At 53.0% G+C, this 17,235-nt stretch overlaps 1 protein-coding gene across 2 annotated transcripts in view; it reads left to right on the top strand.

Moving 5' to 3' along the window:
• The window catches only part of scyl2 (SCY1 like pseudokinase 2), a 101,949-nt gene that overhangs the window by 7,907 nt on the left and 76,807 nt on the right, over positions 1-17,235 (top strand). For both annotated transcript variants that reach the window (XM_038780195.1, XM_038780194.1), the window contains exon 2: positions 1,214-1,411. In XM_038780195.1, the coding sequence (XP_038636123.1) occupies positions 1,235-1,411 (177 nt within the window). In that variant the 5' untranslated portion in view covers positions 1,214-1,234. The remainder of the gene's footprint in view (positions 1-1,213; positions 1,412-17,235) is intronic.

The following is a 17,235-nucleotide window of genomic DNA, read 5'->3' as shown; positions in this document are numbered from 1 at the left end:
TCCCTGCCCCGCTCCAAGAACACCCTTCTCACCCTTGGGGTCCCGTGCACCCACACAAACCCCGTATTGCTCCTGTTAACCCGCCTGAAAAATGCATTCGGGATAAGGATGGGGAGGCACTGGAACAGGAACAGAAATCTCAGGAGCACCGTCATCTTGACTGATTGCACCCTACCCGCCAGAGACAGCGGCAACATGTCCCATCTCTTAACTCCTCCTCCATTTGCTCCACCAGCCTTGTGAGGTTAAGCGCAAGGCCCCCCAGCTCCTGGCCACCTGGACCCTCAAGTATCTGAAGCTCCTCTCCGCCCTTTTTAGTGGGAGCCTACCAATCCCCCCTCCCGGTCCCCCGGGTGTACAACGAACAGCTCGCTCTTCCCCAAGTTGAGCTTGTACCCTGAGAAATCCCCAAATTCCCGGAGAATCCTCATCACCTCCGGCAATAATTCAGGAAAACTCACCAATCAACTTCCACATAGCAAGCTCCCTTAAAAAGCAATGAAAGTGAAAAATATCTGCTTTAGTGAAGTTGGGTGAGGTCATGATCCAGGCAGCAGTCCTGTTCTAGTCTACAGGAGATTTTTTATGTATTTGGGAAGACAGACAGAACATGGAGAGGAAGCCATTCGCCCTTTGTATCCGTGCCAGCTCTTTGCACAACAACTCTATTTGCCCTACTCCCCTGACCTTTCCCTATAACCCTGCTAATTGCTTTCTTCCAGATGCCTATCCAGCTCTCTTTTGAATCCACAATTGTATCTGCCTTCTCTTGGGCAGTTCATTCCAGATCTTAACCACTCATTGTGTGTAAAAGATATTTCTTCTGTGCTAATCACCTGAAATTGGTGACCTCTTGTCTCGACCCTCCAGCAAATGGGAATAGTTTCTCTCTACACTGTCCAAGCCCCTCCATCGTTCTGAATACCTCTATCAAATCTCATCTCAACTTTGTTTTCTTGGAAGGAAAACAACCCCAGCTACGTCTTCAGGAAATGGAACCCGCCATCTCTCCCGAGTCTGACTTGTACTATACACTTGACCTAACAAGATACTTGGTTGGAGAAAGACTTCTTGAATGAAGCTCACCAGATTGCTAAGAATACCCAGGGATTTGTATTAAATGCCTTGTTGTTGATGGTAACAACATCTCTATAACTAAGAAAATATGGAGGTTTCTTTTTACTAATTTCCTGTTCTTACCCTGTTTCTGCAGGTAGGCTGTTCATCTGGAACCATGGAGTCCATGCTTCATAAACTCAAGAGTACTGTTACTAAGGTAACAGCAGATGTTACCAGTGCAGTGATGGGAAACCCTGTTACAAGGGAATTTGAAGTTGGGCGCCACATCGCTAGTGGTGGGCCAGCAATGGCCTGGAAGATCTTTCATGGTGTAAAGAAATCAACTAAGCAGGTAATGCCTGCAACGTTTTCTTTAAATGCAAATGTAAATTATTTTTTCCTAATGAGATAAAACCACACTGAATAATTTCTTCATTAAATGTAGATTTTGTTTTGTTGTTGTACAAATGACCTTGGTTGTTTGGTAGTACGGAACTTGAGTATCATGGAATCCCGACAGTGCAGAAGGAGGGCATTTGGTCCATCGAGTCTACACCGACCCTCTGAAAGAGCATCCTACCTAGGCTTGCTCCTCGCCTATTTCCACTTAACCTGCACTTCTTTGGATTGTGGTCGGAAAGTGGAGCGCCCGGAAGAAACCCAAGCAGACACTGGGAGAATGTGCAGACTCCGCACACACTGACACCCAAGGCCACAATTGAACCCGGGACTCTGGCACTGTGAGGCAGCAGTGATAACCACTGCGGCTCCACTCGTATCACTGAAAAAGATACATGTTGAAGCTTTTCGTCTTGTACTCATCAGGACATTGGCAAGAATGCCAAATGTGAAGGGAACAACAATCTATACTTCATGTGAAAAGAGTGTTGATTGGTGATAAGTGGACTCTAGTAGAGAAGTTGTCATAGAGAAAGCATCAGTAACAAACTAACGCTGCTTTCCGGTGGCGACCATGGAGTGAACAGTCGTACACAGGGTGGCTCCTACTTGAAGGTGATGGTTTTGGTCTCTTTTATCTGAACTTTGGGGAATTTTGGCGCGAAGGTTGTGCGGCGAGTGGAGGGAGTTCAGTTCTCCCCTGATGGTGTTTGTGAGTTATCAAACTCAACAGAAGACAGTGTGAGCCCTGGCTAAAAGGTTGGAGGAAGACTTGTGGCAAAATATTAGTTGGAAAAATGGCAGAGGTGAAGGGTTGTCGTTGATTGGAAAGTTGTCAATGGAGCAGTTGATGAGCTTCATTAAGGACAAATTTTGGCAGCAGTGTAAAGAAATGCAGAATGACTGTCAAAGATGATTGAGGAGACAGTGGCAGCTCTTTGCGGGACTCTGGAACGGATGGAGAAGAGCCTGGAGGTACAGGGGGCTACGATCTAATAAGGTGGTGTTTGTCTAGAGTGACCAGATTGTGTTGCTGGAAGCAGTGATGCCGATTCTGGGGGACGTGCGAGACACTACAAGCTAAGGTGGTGGACCAGGAAAACAGGTCCAGGTGGCAGAATCTTCAGATTGAGGTCCTACTGGAGTTAGTGGAGGGAACGGGCTACATCACGAAGAGACTATCCAGGTTGGTGGACAAGAAGATACTGGAAAAGGCCCTGGAGGTGGATCGGGCCCATAGGTTCCCGAGGCAGAAGCCAGGAGGGAGGGGGGAGCCGTTGTTGGTGGTGATTGTGAGTACGCACAAGTTCCGGGACAAGGAAAAGATGGTGAGGTGGGCCAGAGCGCAGCAGGATTGCGAGTGGGAAGGAAACGGAATCTGGATTTATCAGGACATTGATGCGGAGCTGGCCAAGAGATGGACAGTGCTGTACTGGTACCAGATTAGGTTTGGAGTGTTGCGGACTTCCGGTTGCGGCTATGCGGAGCTAAGCCGCACGTTCGGCAGCTCCCGCCAGGAATGGACCTTTGGGCTCTTTGTAGAGTCCCCAGCGGCACTTTTTCGACGATTCCCGAGGTGGGAAGGAGTCAGCAGCAGTTCCCCATCAGTGTATGGCCTGGACCAGGAGTTGGGCAAGCAAGAGAGCGGTGGCAGTGCCTAAGAAAAAGCGAGGGAAGAAGCACAAGATGGCGGCCGGCGGAGACCTAGAGGAATGGAGGCAGTGGGCGCAGGAGCAGCAGGAGACTCTCCAGCGCTGCTTTTGGGAGCTCAAAGTGGAGCTGCTAGACCCGTTGAAGGCTGCCATTGACGAGCTGCTGGAGACTCAGACAGCCCAGGTGGTGGCAATCCGGGAGATCCGACAGCAGGCCTCTGAAAGAGAGGATGAGGCCTCAGCCCTCGAGGTAAAGGTGGAGATGCATCAGGCGCTCCACAAAAAGTGGCAGGAGCGGTCCGAGGAGATGGAGAACCGGTCGAGGCAGAAACATTTGCGGATCCTGGGCCTCCCGAAAGGGCTGGAGGGGTCGGACTTGTGAGCCTACGTGGTCGTCCTGCTGAATTCGCTGATGGGAGCTGGGTCCTTCCAGGGGCCCCTGGAGCTGGAGGGGGCCCACAGAATACTGGCAAGGAGGCCCAAGCCGAATGAGCCGCCACGGGCGGTGCTGGCGCGGTTCCACCGATTCGTTCACCGGGAATGTGTGCTCAGGTGGGCCAAGAAGGAGCGGAGTAGCAGGTGGGAGAACGTGGTGGTACGGATCTACCAGGACTGGAGTGCGGAGGTGGCTAAGCGGAGGGCCGGGTACAACCGGACGAAGGCGGGGCTACACAGCAAAGGAGTGAAGTTTGGCATGTTGCAGTCGGCGCGTTTGTGGGTCACCTACAAGGACCGACACTTTTACTTCGAGTCCCCGGAGGAGGTGTGGGCCTTTGTGTAGGCTGAGAAGTTGGACTCAAACTGAGGGTTGGGTGCGGGGGTCTGTATGTAACTGTTATTTTCTGAGGGGGGGCTTTCTGTTAAATGCTGGTTCTGTGTGGTTTTCTGGGTGGGCGTGGCACTGTCTTTTTGTGTGGGTTCGGTGGATGGGCTCGAGGTGGGGGGTAGATTTGTAGTGTGGGGAGCTGATGGTGGGAAGGGGGCGGGGGCCCCGCGAGGGGCTTGGGCCGACAATGGGAGCTGCCTTAGAGGAGGCGGGGTCGGGCAGGTGGAAAGCGCGGCCTTTTTCCCGCGCTGAGGGTGGATGGGGGCGGGGTTGGAGCTGAGAAGCGCGGGCTTTTCTTTTTTTCCCGCGGGAGGGGGAGGAGGAGAGCCTGCTGGTGGGCACTAGGGAGGAGGGGGAACAACTTCGATACAGTGCTGGATCCTCCAATGGATCGATCCAGGACGGATAGGAGGCCAGCGGCAGCTAATGTGTTGAGGGGGTTTATGGACCAGATGGGAGGGGTGGATCCTTGGCGGTTTGCGAGGCCGAGGGCCAGGGAGTTTTCATTCTTCTCCCATGTGCTTAAGGCCTATTCCTGGATCGATTTTTTTATTATGAGCAGGGGGCTGGTTTCGAGGGTGGAGGATGCAGAATATTCGGCGATAGTCATTTTGGATCATGCCTCGCACTGTGTGGTCCTCGAGCTGGGGGAGGAGAGAGACCAGCGCCCGCTCTGGCGCTTGGAGGTGGGGCTGCTGGCAGATGAGGTGGTGGGTGGGCGGGTTCGAGGATGTATCAAGAGGTACCTGGAGGCCAATGATAATGGGGAGGTCCGAGTGGGGACGGTCTGGGAGGCATTGAAGGCGGTGATTAGAGGGGAGTTGATCTCCATCCGAGCCCATAAGGAGAGGAGAGGGCAGAGAGAGAGGGAGAGGCTAGTGGGGGAGTTGGTGAGGGTGGATAGGAGATACGCGGAGGCTCCGGAGGAGGGATTGCTGGGGGAGCGGTTTATGAATATGGGGAGAAGGCGAGAAGGATGCTGGCGCATCAGCTCTGTAAGCGGGATGCGGCCAGGGAGATTGGTGGAGTTAAGGATAGGGGAGGGAATGTGGTGCGAAGGGGGGCAGACATCAATGGGGTCTTCAGGGACTTTTACGGGGAATTGTATCGGTCTGAACCCCCAGCGGGAGGGAGGAGAGGAATGGGGCGCTTCTTGGACCGGCTGAGATTCCCGAAGGTGGAGGAGGGGCAGGTGGAGGGACTGGGGGCGCCGATTGAGCTGGAGGAGCTGGTCAAAGGGATAGGGAGCATGCAGTCAGGGAAGGCGCCGGGGCCGGATGGGTTCCCGGTCGAATTCTATGAAATGTATGCAGACCTGCTGGGTCCCCTGTTGGTTAGGACCTTTAACAAGGCAAGGGAGGGGAGGGGGCTTTGCCCCCGACTATGTCCCGGGCGCTGATTTCCTTGATCCTTAAGTGGGACAAGGACCCCCTGCAGTGTGGATCAGGCCACTGCAGGCCGATCTCGCTGTTAAATGTAGACGCCAAGCTGTTGGCGAAGATCTTGGCCACAAGGATAGAGGGCTGTGTGCCGTGGGTCATCCACGAGGACCAGACGGGGTTCGTGAAGGGAAGGCAGCTGAACACCAACATACGGAGGCTCTTGAATGTCATTATGATGCTGGCGGTAGCGGGGGAAACGGAGATAGCGGTGGCGCTAGACGCGGAGAAGGCCTTTGATCGGGTTGAGTGGGGGTACTTGTGGGAGGTGCTGGAAAGGTTTGGGTTTGGGGAGGGGTTTGTCAGATGGGTGAGGTTGTTATATGAGGCCCCGATAGCGAGCGTGGCCACGAATAGGAGGAGATCGGAGTACTTTCGGTTATACCGAGGGACGAGACAGGGGTGTCCCTTGTCCCCCTTGCTCTTTGCGTTGGCGATCGAACCCCTGGCCATGGCGTTGAGGGAGTCGAGGAACTGGAGGGGACTGGTGCGGGGTGGGAAGGAGCACCAAGTGTCGCTTTATGCGGATGACTTATTGCTATATGTGGCGGACCCAGTGGGGGGAATGCCGGAGGTGATGAAGATTCTCAGGGACTTTGGGGACTTCTCAGGGTATAAGCTCAACCTGGGTAAGAGCGAGCTGTTTGTCGTGCACCCGGGGGACCAGGAGGAGGGGATTGGTAGGCTCCCACTAAAAATGGCGGAGAGGAGCTTTAGGTACCTGGGAGTCCAGGTGGCCAGGAGCTGGGGGGCCCTACACAAACTTAACCGTACAAGGCTGGTGGAGCAAATGGAGGAGGAGTTTAAAAGATCGGACATGTTGCCGCTGTCGCTGGCGGGCAGGGTGCAGTCAGTCAAGATGTCGGTGCTCCTGAGGTTTTTGTTCCTGTTCCAGTGCCTCCCCATCCTCATCCCAAAGGCCTTTTTTAGGAGGGTGAACAGGAGCATTACGGGATTTGTATGCGCACACGGGACCCCGAGGGTGGGAAGAGTGTTTTTGGAACGGGGCAGGGATAGGGGGGGGGGGGGGGGGGGGCTGGTGCTGCCCAACCTCCGTGGGTACTATTGGGCTGCCAACGCAGCGATGGTGCGTAAGTGGGTAATGGACGGGGAAGGGGCAGCATGGAAGAGGATGGAGGTGGCGTCCTGTGTGGACACGATCTTGGAGGCGCTTGTAACGGCGCCGTTGCCGCTCCTTCCAACGAGGTATACCACGAGCCCGGTGGTGGCGGCTACCCTCAAAATTTGGGGGCAATGTAGACGACACAGGGGGAATGTTGTGGGGGTCTCGATGGGGTCCCTGATACGGGGGAACCACCGGTTTGTTCCAGGGAGAATTGATGGCGGGTTCCTGAGTTGGCACAGGGCAGGTGTTAGGAGGTTGAGGGACCTGTTTGTAGATGGGAAGTTTGCGAGCCTAGGTGAGTTAGAGGAGAATTTCGGACTCCCCCGGGGAACATTTTTAGGTATATGCAGGTAAGGGCGTTTGGCAGGTGGTGGGGTTCCCTCTGTTGCCCCCACGTGGGGTCCAGGACAGGGTGCTTTCGGGGATGTGGGTTGGAGGGGAGAGGATTCCGGACATATACCAGGTAGACGAGACCTCGGTGGAGGAGCTGAAGGGTAAATGGGAAGAGGAGCTGGGTGAGGAGATTGAGGAGGGGACGTGGGCGGATGCTCTGGAAAGAGTGAACTCCTCCTCTTCATGTGCGAGGCTTAGCCTCATACAGTTCAAGGTGCTACATAGGGCTCATGTGACCGGGACGAGGATGAGTAGGTTGTTTGGGGGCGAAGACAGGTGTACTAGGTGCTCGGGGAGCCCAGCGAACCATGCCCAGCGCTGGGGGAATTTTGGAAGGGGGTAGCAAGCACGGTGTCGAGGGTGGTAGGATCCAGGGTCAAGCCAGGCTGGGGACTCGCAATATTTGGGGTTCCAGTGGAGCCGGGAGTGCAGGAGGCGAAAGAGGCCGGTGTTCTGGCCTTTGCGTCCCTAGTAGCCGGGCGGAGGATTCTTCTTCAGTGGAAGGGTGCGAGACCCCCAAGCGTGGAGGCCTGGATCAACGATATGGCGGGGTTCATCAAATTGGAGAGGGTGAAATTTGCCCTGAGGGGATCAGTACAGGGGTTTTTCAGGCGATGGCAGCATTTCCTGGATTTCCTGGCAGAATGGTAGGGGAAAAAAAAAAGGCCAGCAGCAGCAGCCCGGGGGGGAGGGGGGGTCGTTTCGGTGGGTTGGGTTGAAGGGGCGTGTACATGTGTCCTTTGGTTATGACGGGTGTTAATCTCTTTCTTCTTTTTGTATTTAACAGGGGGGGGGGGGTTCTTTTTTTGTTTTTCTTAATTGTTAATATTTTTGTTTTTTGTTAATATTTTCTGTTATTGATATTTTGTGAAAATCTGAATAAAAATTGTTAAAAAAAAAAGTTTTGGAGTGTTGCATCCAGCCAAACGTTGGGTCACTTTTGAGAGCTGGGAGTATTTCTTTGCGATGCTGTTTTTGTACTTTAAAAAAAAAAAATCTTTATTGTCACAAGTAGCCTTAAATTAACACTGCAATGAAGTTACTGTGAAGAGACCCTATTCTTGCCTGTTCGGGTACGCTGAGAGAGAATTCAGAATGTCTGAATCACTTAACAGCACGTCTTTTGGGACTTGTGGGAGGAAACCAAAGCACCGGGAGGAAACCCACATAGACACGGGGAGAACGTGCAGACTCTGCACAGACAGTGACCCAAACCGGGAATTGAACCTGGGACCTTGGCTGTGAAGCAACAGTGCTAACCACTGTGCTACTGAGCCAACCTTATATTGAAGTTAAATTGCTGCTTTTTTTCAGAGGTGGGCCATTCAGTGCTAGGGTATAATGTTTTATTGTATTGTATTTTGTTATGCTCTGTACAGTGCGGGTAGCACAGTGGTTGGCTTTTTTTAATGTTGAGGGGCAATTTAGCATGGCCAATCCACCTACCCTACAAGTCTTTGGGTTGTGAGGGTGAGACCCATGCAAACACAGGGAGAATGTGCAAATCCACACGGGGCCGGGATCGAATCCAGGTCCTCGGTGCCGTGAGGCAGCAGTGCAAACCACTGCGCCACCGTGCCATGACGCCCTTCTGTTGGATGTTAAGGTTGTATTAATCTGTTGAACATATTTAGAATAAAATGACTTTTTAAAAGAAAACAAGGTACCTCGTTAACGGGGCTCAAGCCGCTTTCTAACCCTGCAAACTTAATGCTGATATAGTGCGTATCAAAGCCATCCTGTGAAATAATAACTGATCAGTTCATTCCTCACCACTTATTGCGCAAACCTGTGAGTAGGTCTAAGGCTGCCACTTTCAGTCCTGAAAAGTGCCCGGTCTATCTTAAATTACCCAGAAGAGTGTTGCTATATTTATCTGGTTATAAATATAGCGGTCAATATGGTCGCCTTAATCCTAATTATGTTGGTTCTAGAGTCGCCAGGTATCTTTCGATACCGCCACAAGGTTCAAACCCGAATACTGATCAAAGAACCAATGCACTAGTTAGTTAGTTCAAAGTCAATACCATTTATTTAGACACACACTAATATCTACTCATGCACAAAATACCATAAACTAAACTATCTCTAACGCTAACGCCTATACTTAACTTCGGGTGCTCACTCAGTCAGAGGAACAATGGCCGTTGTTCAGATCTGAGGCTGTTGGGTACGAAGGTGTAACAGGAGAACAGCTAAGGTCGTCCGTCGGATGGCGAGTGTTGACCTTGGACTTACTTCTGGTGGACGGGTCTATCCGCTTTGAGAGCCGAGTCCAAGAGAGCGATTCTCTCTCGGGGCTGCTGCTTATACTCAAAGGGGCTTTGTGCGCTTTTGGATGGGCCTTGAACTTGGCCCCGATTTAATTGGGCCGTATCTTGAGACCAGTAAAGGGGTGGGTGCCCTGATGGCTGGGTGTGTCTTTGGTGGCCGTTGGCCTTGCTTTGTTTGCGTCTTTCTGGCGCCGAGATGTCTACGATAGTATCGGTTACTTGAGTGTCATTCCTTTGTTCCCGGAGATGGGCCATCAATATGCTAATTGCCTTACAGTTTCAGTCTCGTCTGGGGGCTGAGGTTCCAATACGCATACAGGCTCTGTGCCTGCCTGCTTTCTTAGCATTGTCCATAGTTCCCTATAGTCTTTGCAAACATCCATTTTGTATTCTGGAAGTGGCCATCCCAGATGGCTACAAGGGCAGGATATCTCAAAAATATGAGCAATACTTAAAGCACCTTGCACAGGATGCTGCTATCAAACCAAAATTATGTTTTGCCTATTACACAAATGGGTAATGTGATAAGAGAATTTCAGTGCCGGTATGATGCTTGGTATATAGGCTGTATGTCATAAAGACTGACGAGGATCGTATATCTCCTCTGTTGTTTGCAACAGGCAAAGTACTGACCATATAATACAAATTACTGACCATACTCAACCCAACCAATCCGTGTTTGTAAACTCCACATTGCTTCCAACATTAGATGTGATTCCATGATTGGACAACTTTTGCTAAACATTTGCTACTGGCAACCAATTTAGGATCATCAGTTGGGCCCACAGTATAGCACACATACATGTGCTAGAAATTACATATATTACACACACACCCTGTTCTTTCCAGAAAGAAAGAACATGTATTGTGCCTGTTTCAGCTGAACATAATAGGTGGTAGCCATTCTCTGATTTATTCCCCAGGGCAATGCGTTGACCAGAGTCAACCTGCCTGGTTTGAATTTAAACAACTGACAGTTAACTGGCAAGCTTTATCAGTTTAAAAAAAAATTTAGACTGCCCAATTAATTTTTTCCAATTAAGGGGTAATTTATCGTGACCAATCCACCTACCCTGCACTTCTTTGGGTTGTGGGGGCGAAACCCATGCTAACACGGCAAGAATGTTGGACACACGGACGGTGACCCAGAGCCGGGATCGAACCTGGGACCTCGGCGCCGTGAAGCAGCAATGCTAACCGCTGCCCTGACTGTCAGTCATCTGTTAATTTCATTCGCCATGACAATGTTCTACAAATCGGAGTCCACTTGTCAATCAAGCAGCACTCTTCTCTCAAAGTACAAATTATTGTTCCCATTACATTTGGTATTCTTGAGAATTGTTCCGATGAGTTTCCAGGACTAGATATTTTGCTTTCACCTGAAGTCGGTTTGGATTGGCTGAAGATTCACTGGATTGGGTCTCCAATTTGTGTGCTCTGTAAAATGAGCCATTGAAAAATGCCATGCTGCTTTAATCCGTGACCACAAATGGAAATTAAAATGGGGGAGATGTAAAATGGGCTGCTGACTAACAACTGATTTCACACACTGTCTGGATTTACCCCAGCCTGTCTGAAAATGATTTTTACGTTTTGTTTTGAGCAGGTTGTTTTTTTCCTACAAGGCATGGTACTGATGCTTAAAATAGGTCATGTTGCTCAGCCACAAACTTGGGTATGCTCCTGATAGAAACTTCCTTTCAACAGGATTGTTCCACTGGAGAATTGCTCAAAAGATTTATTTTGCCAATATCTGAACTATGGATTATGGGAATTACTACCCCGCTCACCATCTGTATTCTGGGTCAAAGACATCCCTTTGGCCTCTTTCTGACTTTACAACAGTGATGGGACTTAATTCCTTGTAATATGTTTGAAAAGCCATGTACAAATGCAATTCCTTTTTCTTTGTGCTTCCTTGTTGTTCATTACCTCAGAACCTCTAACTTCTAAAGTAAATTCGAGTTCAAAGGTCTAGTTGTACAAATATCCTGTGTCAAAAGCTGCAAAATCATTTTTTTTTTTTTTTTTTTTTAAATAATTTTTATTGAAATTTTTCGATACAAACATTTACCCCTACTACATTTTAAATTATAACACAACAAATCCCCCCTGGAAAATCCTCCCCACGCCCTCCCCCGCGCGCACCCCCCCACCCTCCCCCCCCCCCCCCCCCCCCGCGCTACCAGTCTAGCAACCAAACCGTTTTTCCCTTTCTGCCGATGGCCTCGGGCAGTCATTGCCCGCGACCCCCCGCTGACGTGCTCCCTTCGTTGCTATCCCCCCCCCCTCCCTTCCCCCCCCCCCCCCCCCCTTTCTCCCCGGGTTGCTGCTGTTTCGGCCTCCAGTTCCTATCTCTGATCCAGAAAGTCAAGGAAGGGCTGCCACCGCCGGAAGAACCCCCGTACCGACCCTCTCAGGGCGAATTTGATTCTTTCCAATTGGATGAAGCTTGCCATGTCGTTTAACCAGGTGTTAACACTTGGTGGCCTTGTGTCCCTCCACTGAATCAAGATCCTTCTCCGAGCTACCAAGGACGCAAAGGCCAATATTCCGGCCTCCCCTGCCTCTTGTACTCCCGGCTCCACCCCAACCCCAAAAATCGCTAGCCCCCACCCTGGTTTGACCCTGGTTCCCACCACTCTCGATACCGTCCCCGCCACCCCCTCCCAGAACTCTTCCAGTGCCGGGCACATCCAGAACATATGTACATGGTTCGCAGGGCTTCCCGAACACCTAACACACCTGTCCTCACCCCCGAAGAACCGACTCATCCTAGTCCCCGTCATATGGGCTCTATGCAGCACCTTAAATTGGATGAGGCCCAACCTTGCGCACGACGACGACGAATTGACCCTCTCTAAGGCATCCGCCCATGTCCCATCTTCTATCTGCTCTCCCAGCTCCGCTTCCCACTTGTCTTTCAGCTCCTCTATCGATACCTCCTCCACCTCCTGCATTATTTTGTAAATGTCCGAGACCTTCCCTTCTCCGACCCAGACCCCTGACAGCACCCTATCACTCACCCCTCTATCGGGAAGCAAGGGAAATCCTTCCACCTGTCGTCTGGCAAATGCCTTCACCTGCAGGTATCTAAACGTGTTCCCCGGGGGGAGCTCAAATTTCTCCTCCAGCTCTCCCAGGCTCGCAAACCTCCCCTCTATGAACATGTCCCTCAGTTGCCTGATGCCCGCCCTGTGCCAGCTCTGGAATCCCCCGCCAGTGTTCCCCGGGACAAATCTGTGGTTCCCTCTCAGTGGCGCCGCCATCAGACCCCCCACTTCCCCCCTGTGTCGCCTCCACTGCCCCCAGATTTTAAGGGTGGCCGCCACTACCGGACTCGTGGTATACCTTGTGGGGGGGAGCGGCCATGGTGCCGTTACTAGCGCCCCCAGGCTTATATTGCCGCAGGACGCCCTCTCCATACGTTTCCAAGCTGCCCCCTCCCCCTCCATCACCCACTTGCGCACCATCGATGCGTTCGCCGCCCAGTAGTACCCGGAAAGATTGGGTAGCGCTAATCCTCCACTGTCCCTACTCCGTTCCAAGAAAATCCTTCTCACTCTAGGGGTGCCATGTGCCCACACATAGCCCATAATGCTGCTAGTTACCTTCTTGAAGAAGGCCCTGGGGAGAAAGATGGGCAAGCACTGGAACAGAAACAAGAACCTCGGGAGGACCGTCATTTTGACTGACTGCACCCTCCCTGCTAGCGACAGCGGTACCATGTCCCACCTCTTGAACTCCTCCTCCATCTGCTCCACCAGCCTTGAAAAGTTCAGCTTGTGGAGGGTCCCCCAGTTCCTTGCCACCTGCACCCCTAAGTACCTGAAGCTCTTTACTGCTCTCTTAAAGGGGAGCCGCCCAATTCCCTCCCCCTGATCTCCCGGGTGTATCACAAAGACCTCACTTTTACCCACATTTAATTTATATCCCGAAAAGTCCCCAAACTCCGCTAGTATTTCCATTACCTCCGGCATTCCCCCTTCCGGGTCTGCCACATACAACAACAAATCATCCGCATAGAGTGATACCCGATGTTCCTCCCCTCCCCTTGTCAGTCCTCTCCACCCCCCTGAACCCCTCAGTGCCATCGCCAACGGTTCGATCGCTAATGCAAATAGTAAGGGGGATAGGGGGCATCCCTGCCTGGTACCTCGATGGAGCCCAAAATACTCTGACCTCCTCCCGTTTGTAACCACACTCGCCATCGGGGCCGAATACAGCAGCTTCACCCACTTGATAAATCCCTCCCCAAACCCAAACCGTTCCAGCGTCTCCCACAGGTATTCCCACTCCACCCTATCGAATGCCTTCTCCGCATCCAGTGCTACCACTATCTCAGCCTCCCCCTCCACTGCTGGCATCATAATCACATTCAACAGTCTCCGGACATTTGTGTTAAGTTGTCGTCCCTTTACGAACCCCGTCTGGTCCTCATGGATTACCCCTGGCACACAATCCTCTATTCTGGTTGCCAGGACCTTTGCCAACAGTTTGGCATCTACATTCAAGAGGGAGATAGGCCTGTAGGACCCGCACTGTACAGGGTCTTTGTCCCGCTTCAGGATCAAGGAGATCAGGGCCTGTGACATTGTCGGGGGCAGAACCCCCCCCTCTCGCGCCTCATTGAAGGCTCGCACCAGCACTGGACCCACCAAGTCCACATACTTCTTATAAAATTCCACCGGGAACCCATCCGGCCCCGGCGCCTTCCCCGCCTGCATCTGGCCTATCCCTTTAACTAGCTCCTGCATCTCTATCGGCGCCCCCAGCCCCTCCACCCGTTCCTCCTGGACCTTTGGGAACCTCAATCTATCGAGGAAGTTCTCCATTCCCCCCCTCCTCCTGGGCGGCTCAGACCGGTACAATTCCCTGTAGAAATCCCTGAAGACCCCGTTCACCTCTTGCCCCTTCTGCACTACGTTCCCTCCCTTCTCTCTCACTCCCCCAATCTCTCTGGCTGCATCTCGCTTGCGCAGCTGGTGTGCCAGCATCCTGCTCGCCTTTTCCCCGTACTCATAGACCGCGCCCTGTGCCCTTCTCCATTGCGTCTCCGCCTTCCTAGTGGTCAGTAGGTCAAACTGGGCCTGTAAACTGCGCCGCTCCCTCAACCGCCCCTCCTCTGGTGTCTCCGCATATCTCCTGTCCACTTCTATAAGTTCCCCCACCAGTCTCTCCCTCTCCTGCCTCTCCTTCCTTTCTCTGTGTGCCCTTATGGAGATCAGCTCTCCTCTGATCACTGCTTTCAGGGCCTCCCAGACTATCCCCACCTTCACCTCGCCCGTGTCGTTCGTGCCCAGATATCTCTCAATGCCCTTCCGGACCCTTCCGCACACCTCCTCGTCCGCCAGCAGCCCCACATCCAGGCGCCACAACGGGCGCTGGTCCCGTGCTTCCCCCAGTTCTACCTCTACCCAGTGTGGTGCATGGTCCGAAATCGCAATGGCCGAGTACTCCGTGTCCTGCACTCTCGAAATCAGCCCCCTGCTCAGTACAAAAAAGTCTATTCTGGAGTACACCCTGTGGACGTGGGAGAAAAAAGAATACTCCCTCGCCCTTGGCCTGCCAAATCTCCAAGGGTCTACCCCCCCCATCTGCTCCATGAACCCCCTTAGCACCTCTGCCGCTGCCGGCCTCCTATTCGTCCTGGAACTCGATCTGTCCAGCCCAGGGTCGAGCACTGTATTGAAGTCCCCCCCCATGATCAGGCCCCCTGCCTCCAGACCCGGAATGAGGCCCAACAGGCGCCTCATAAAACCCGCGTCATCCCAATTCGGGGCATACACATTCACCAGCACCACATTCTCTCCCTGCAGCCTACCCTTCACCATCACGTACCTACCCTCCTTATCTGCTACCACCTGCGCCGCCACGAACGACACCCTCTTTCCCACCAAAATCGCCACCCCCCCGGTTCTTTGCGTCCAAGCCTGAGTGGAACACCTGTCCCACCCACCCCCTTCTCAGGCGTACCTGGTCTACTACTCTCAAGTGAGTCTCCTGCAACATTGCCACATCCGCCTGCAGTCCCTTTAGGTGTGAAAAAACCCTTGATCTCTTGACCGGCCCATTCAGCCCCCTCACGTTCCAAGTAATCAACCGGGTCGCGGAGCGACCCGTCCCTTTCCCCTGTCTATTAGCCATGTCCTGTCCCCTGTTCGCCCCGGGTCGACCCTCCCCTTCTGACCCGTTCCCCATGGCGATGGCCCCTCCCCCTCTCTCCTCCCGTTCTTCCCTTCCCGTCCTCGGCCTTTCCAGCAGCAACCCGGTATCCCCCCCTAACCCCCCTTCCCTCCCCCCCCCCCCCCCCCCCCCCCTGGCTAGGACCCCTCCTAGCCGCGGTGTATCCACCATCGTACTCCCGAGAGTCAGCTGGTTTTCGCTGACCCGGCTGCCCCTGCCACACTCCGACTCCTCCCGATGTGGGGGGGGAGGGGCCTCCCCCCCCCTTGCCATCCCTCTCTGACCCCGCTTCAGCGCGGGAAAAGCCGCCATTGCTGGCCACACCCCACTCTTCTCTCCTCCCCCTTCCTCCGTCCCGCGCGCGGGAAACAGGGGAAAGCCCGCGCTTTCGCCCGGCCACACCCTACCCCGCCATCTTCAATTCCACCCCCGTCCCCATCCAAGCCCATAAAAAAGCCCCCTTAAAACGAGAGGAAGAAAAAAGAGAAAAAGAAAACACGCATAACCAACTTGCACCCCCCCCGTCCCGCCTCCCCAACTTAACAATATAACAATATAAATAACAAATCTCAAATAAATACATAAATACATAACTATGCCTGCATAACTAAATAACTACCCAATAATAACGTATTTAACCATCACCCTCCATCGAACAGAACAGTAACCATAACCCTTAAAGAACAGATCAAAAAACAGTAAAAAAGCCCCCCCTACAACAACAATAATTAAGGGAAGTTGGCAACGGGAAGAGACACACAAAAAAGGAACAAAGAAACCCCCCATAACCCAAGTTTCAAAGAAACCAAACGATCCATCAACTTTAACCAAGTTCCGACCTGGCCTAAGAAAGACATGGGCCACTTGATCAGTCAAGGGTACTCGGGCGGCCTCGACCGCCGGCGTTCCCAAGTTCTAGTTCAGGTCCAGCTTTTCCTCCCGAACAAAAGTCCATGCCTCCTCTGGGGTCTCAAAGTAATGGTGCTGGTCCTTGTAGGTGACCCACAAACGCGCTGGCTGCAGCATTCCGAACTTGATCCTCTTTGCGTGCAGCACCGCCTTCGTCCGGTTAAACCGGGCCCGCCGCTTTGCCACCTCCGCACTCCAGTCCTGATATATCCGCACCGTCGAATTCTCCCATTTGCTGCTTTTCTCCCTCTTGGCCCACCTCAGCACTTTCTCCCGATCACAGAAACGCTGGAATCGCACCAGCACCGCCCTCGGGGGCTCGTTCGCCCTAGGCCGCCTAGCCATGACCCGATATGCTTCTTCCAGCTCCAGGGGCGATGGACCGGCCCCCTCTCCCATCAGGGAGCTCAGCATCTCCGCTACATATTTCGGGAGATCAGGCCCCTCCAGGCCTTCTGCTAGGCCCAGGATCCTCAAGTTCTTCCGCCTCATTCGAGTGTCCAGCTCCTCAAAGCGGCTCTGCCATTTCAGGTGGAGTGCCTCGTGCACCTCCACCTTTCCCACGAGGACCGTGGCCTCCTCCTCCCTTGCAGTCATCTCCTGCTGCAGCTCTCTTATCGACGCCTCTTGGGTCGCCTGGGCCCCCATCAGCCTTGTGGTCGTCGCGTTCATAGACTCTAAGAGTTCCACTTTCAGCTCCGTAAAACATCGGAGGAGAGCGGCCTGCTGCTCCTCCGCCCATTTTCTCCAATCTTCTAGTGCGCCACCGGCCGCCATTTTGGTCCTCTTCCCCCGCTTTTTTCGGGGAGCTGCTGCCGCTTTTTTTGTCGCCCCACTCCGAGTACCGACCATAAAGTTGGTCTCACTCTCCTCAGGGAGCCTTCCCCCACCGGGATTCGTCTTTACAGTACCGTCGGGGCCCTCCAATCGGCCCTTAAACACCTTTGTCGCAGGAGCTGCCAAATGTGCGACT

The sequence above is a fragment of the Scyliorhinus canicula genome, chromosome 20 (assembly GCF_902713615.1).
Source record: "Scyliorhinus canicula chromosome 20, sScyCan1.1, whole genome shotgun sequence".
Taxonomy (NCBI): domain Eukaryota; kingdom Metazoa; phylum Chordata; class Chondrichthyes; order Carcharhiniformes; family Scyliorhinidae; genus Scyliorhinus; species Scyliorhinus canicula.
This window is presented reverse-complemented; position numbering and strand designations above follow the sequence as displayed.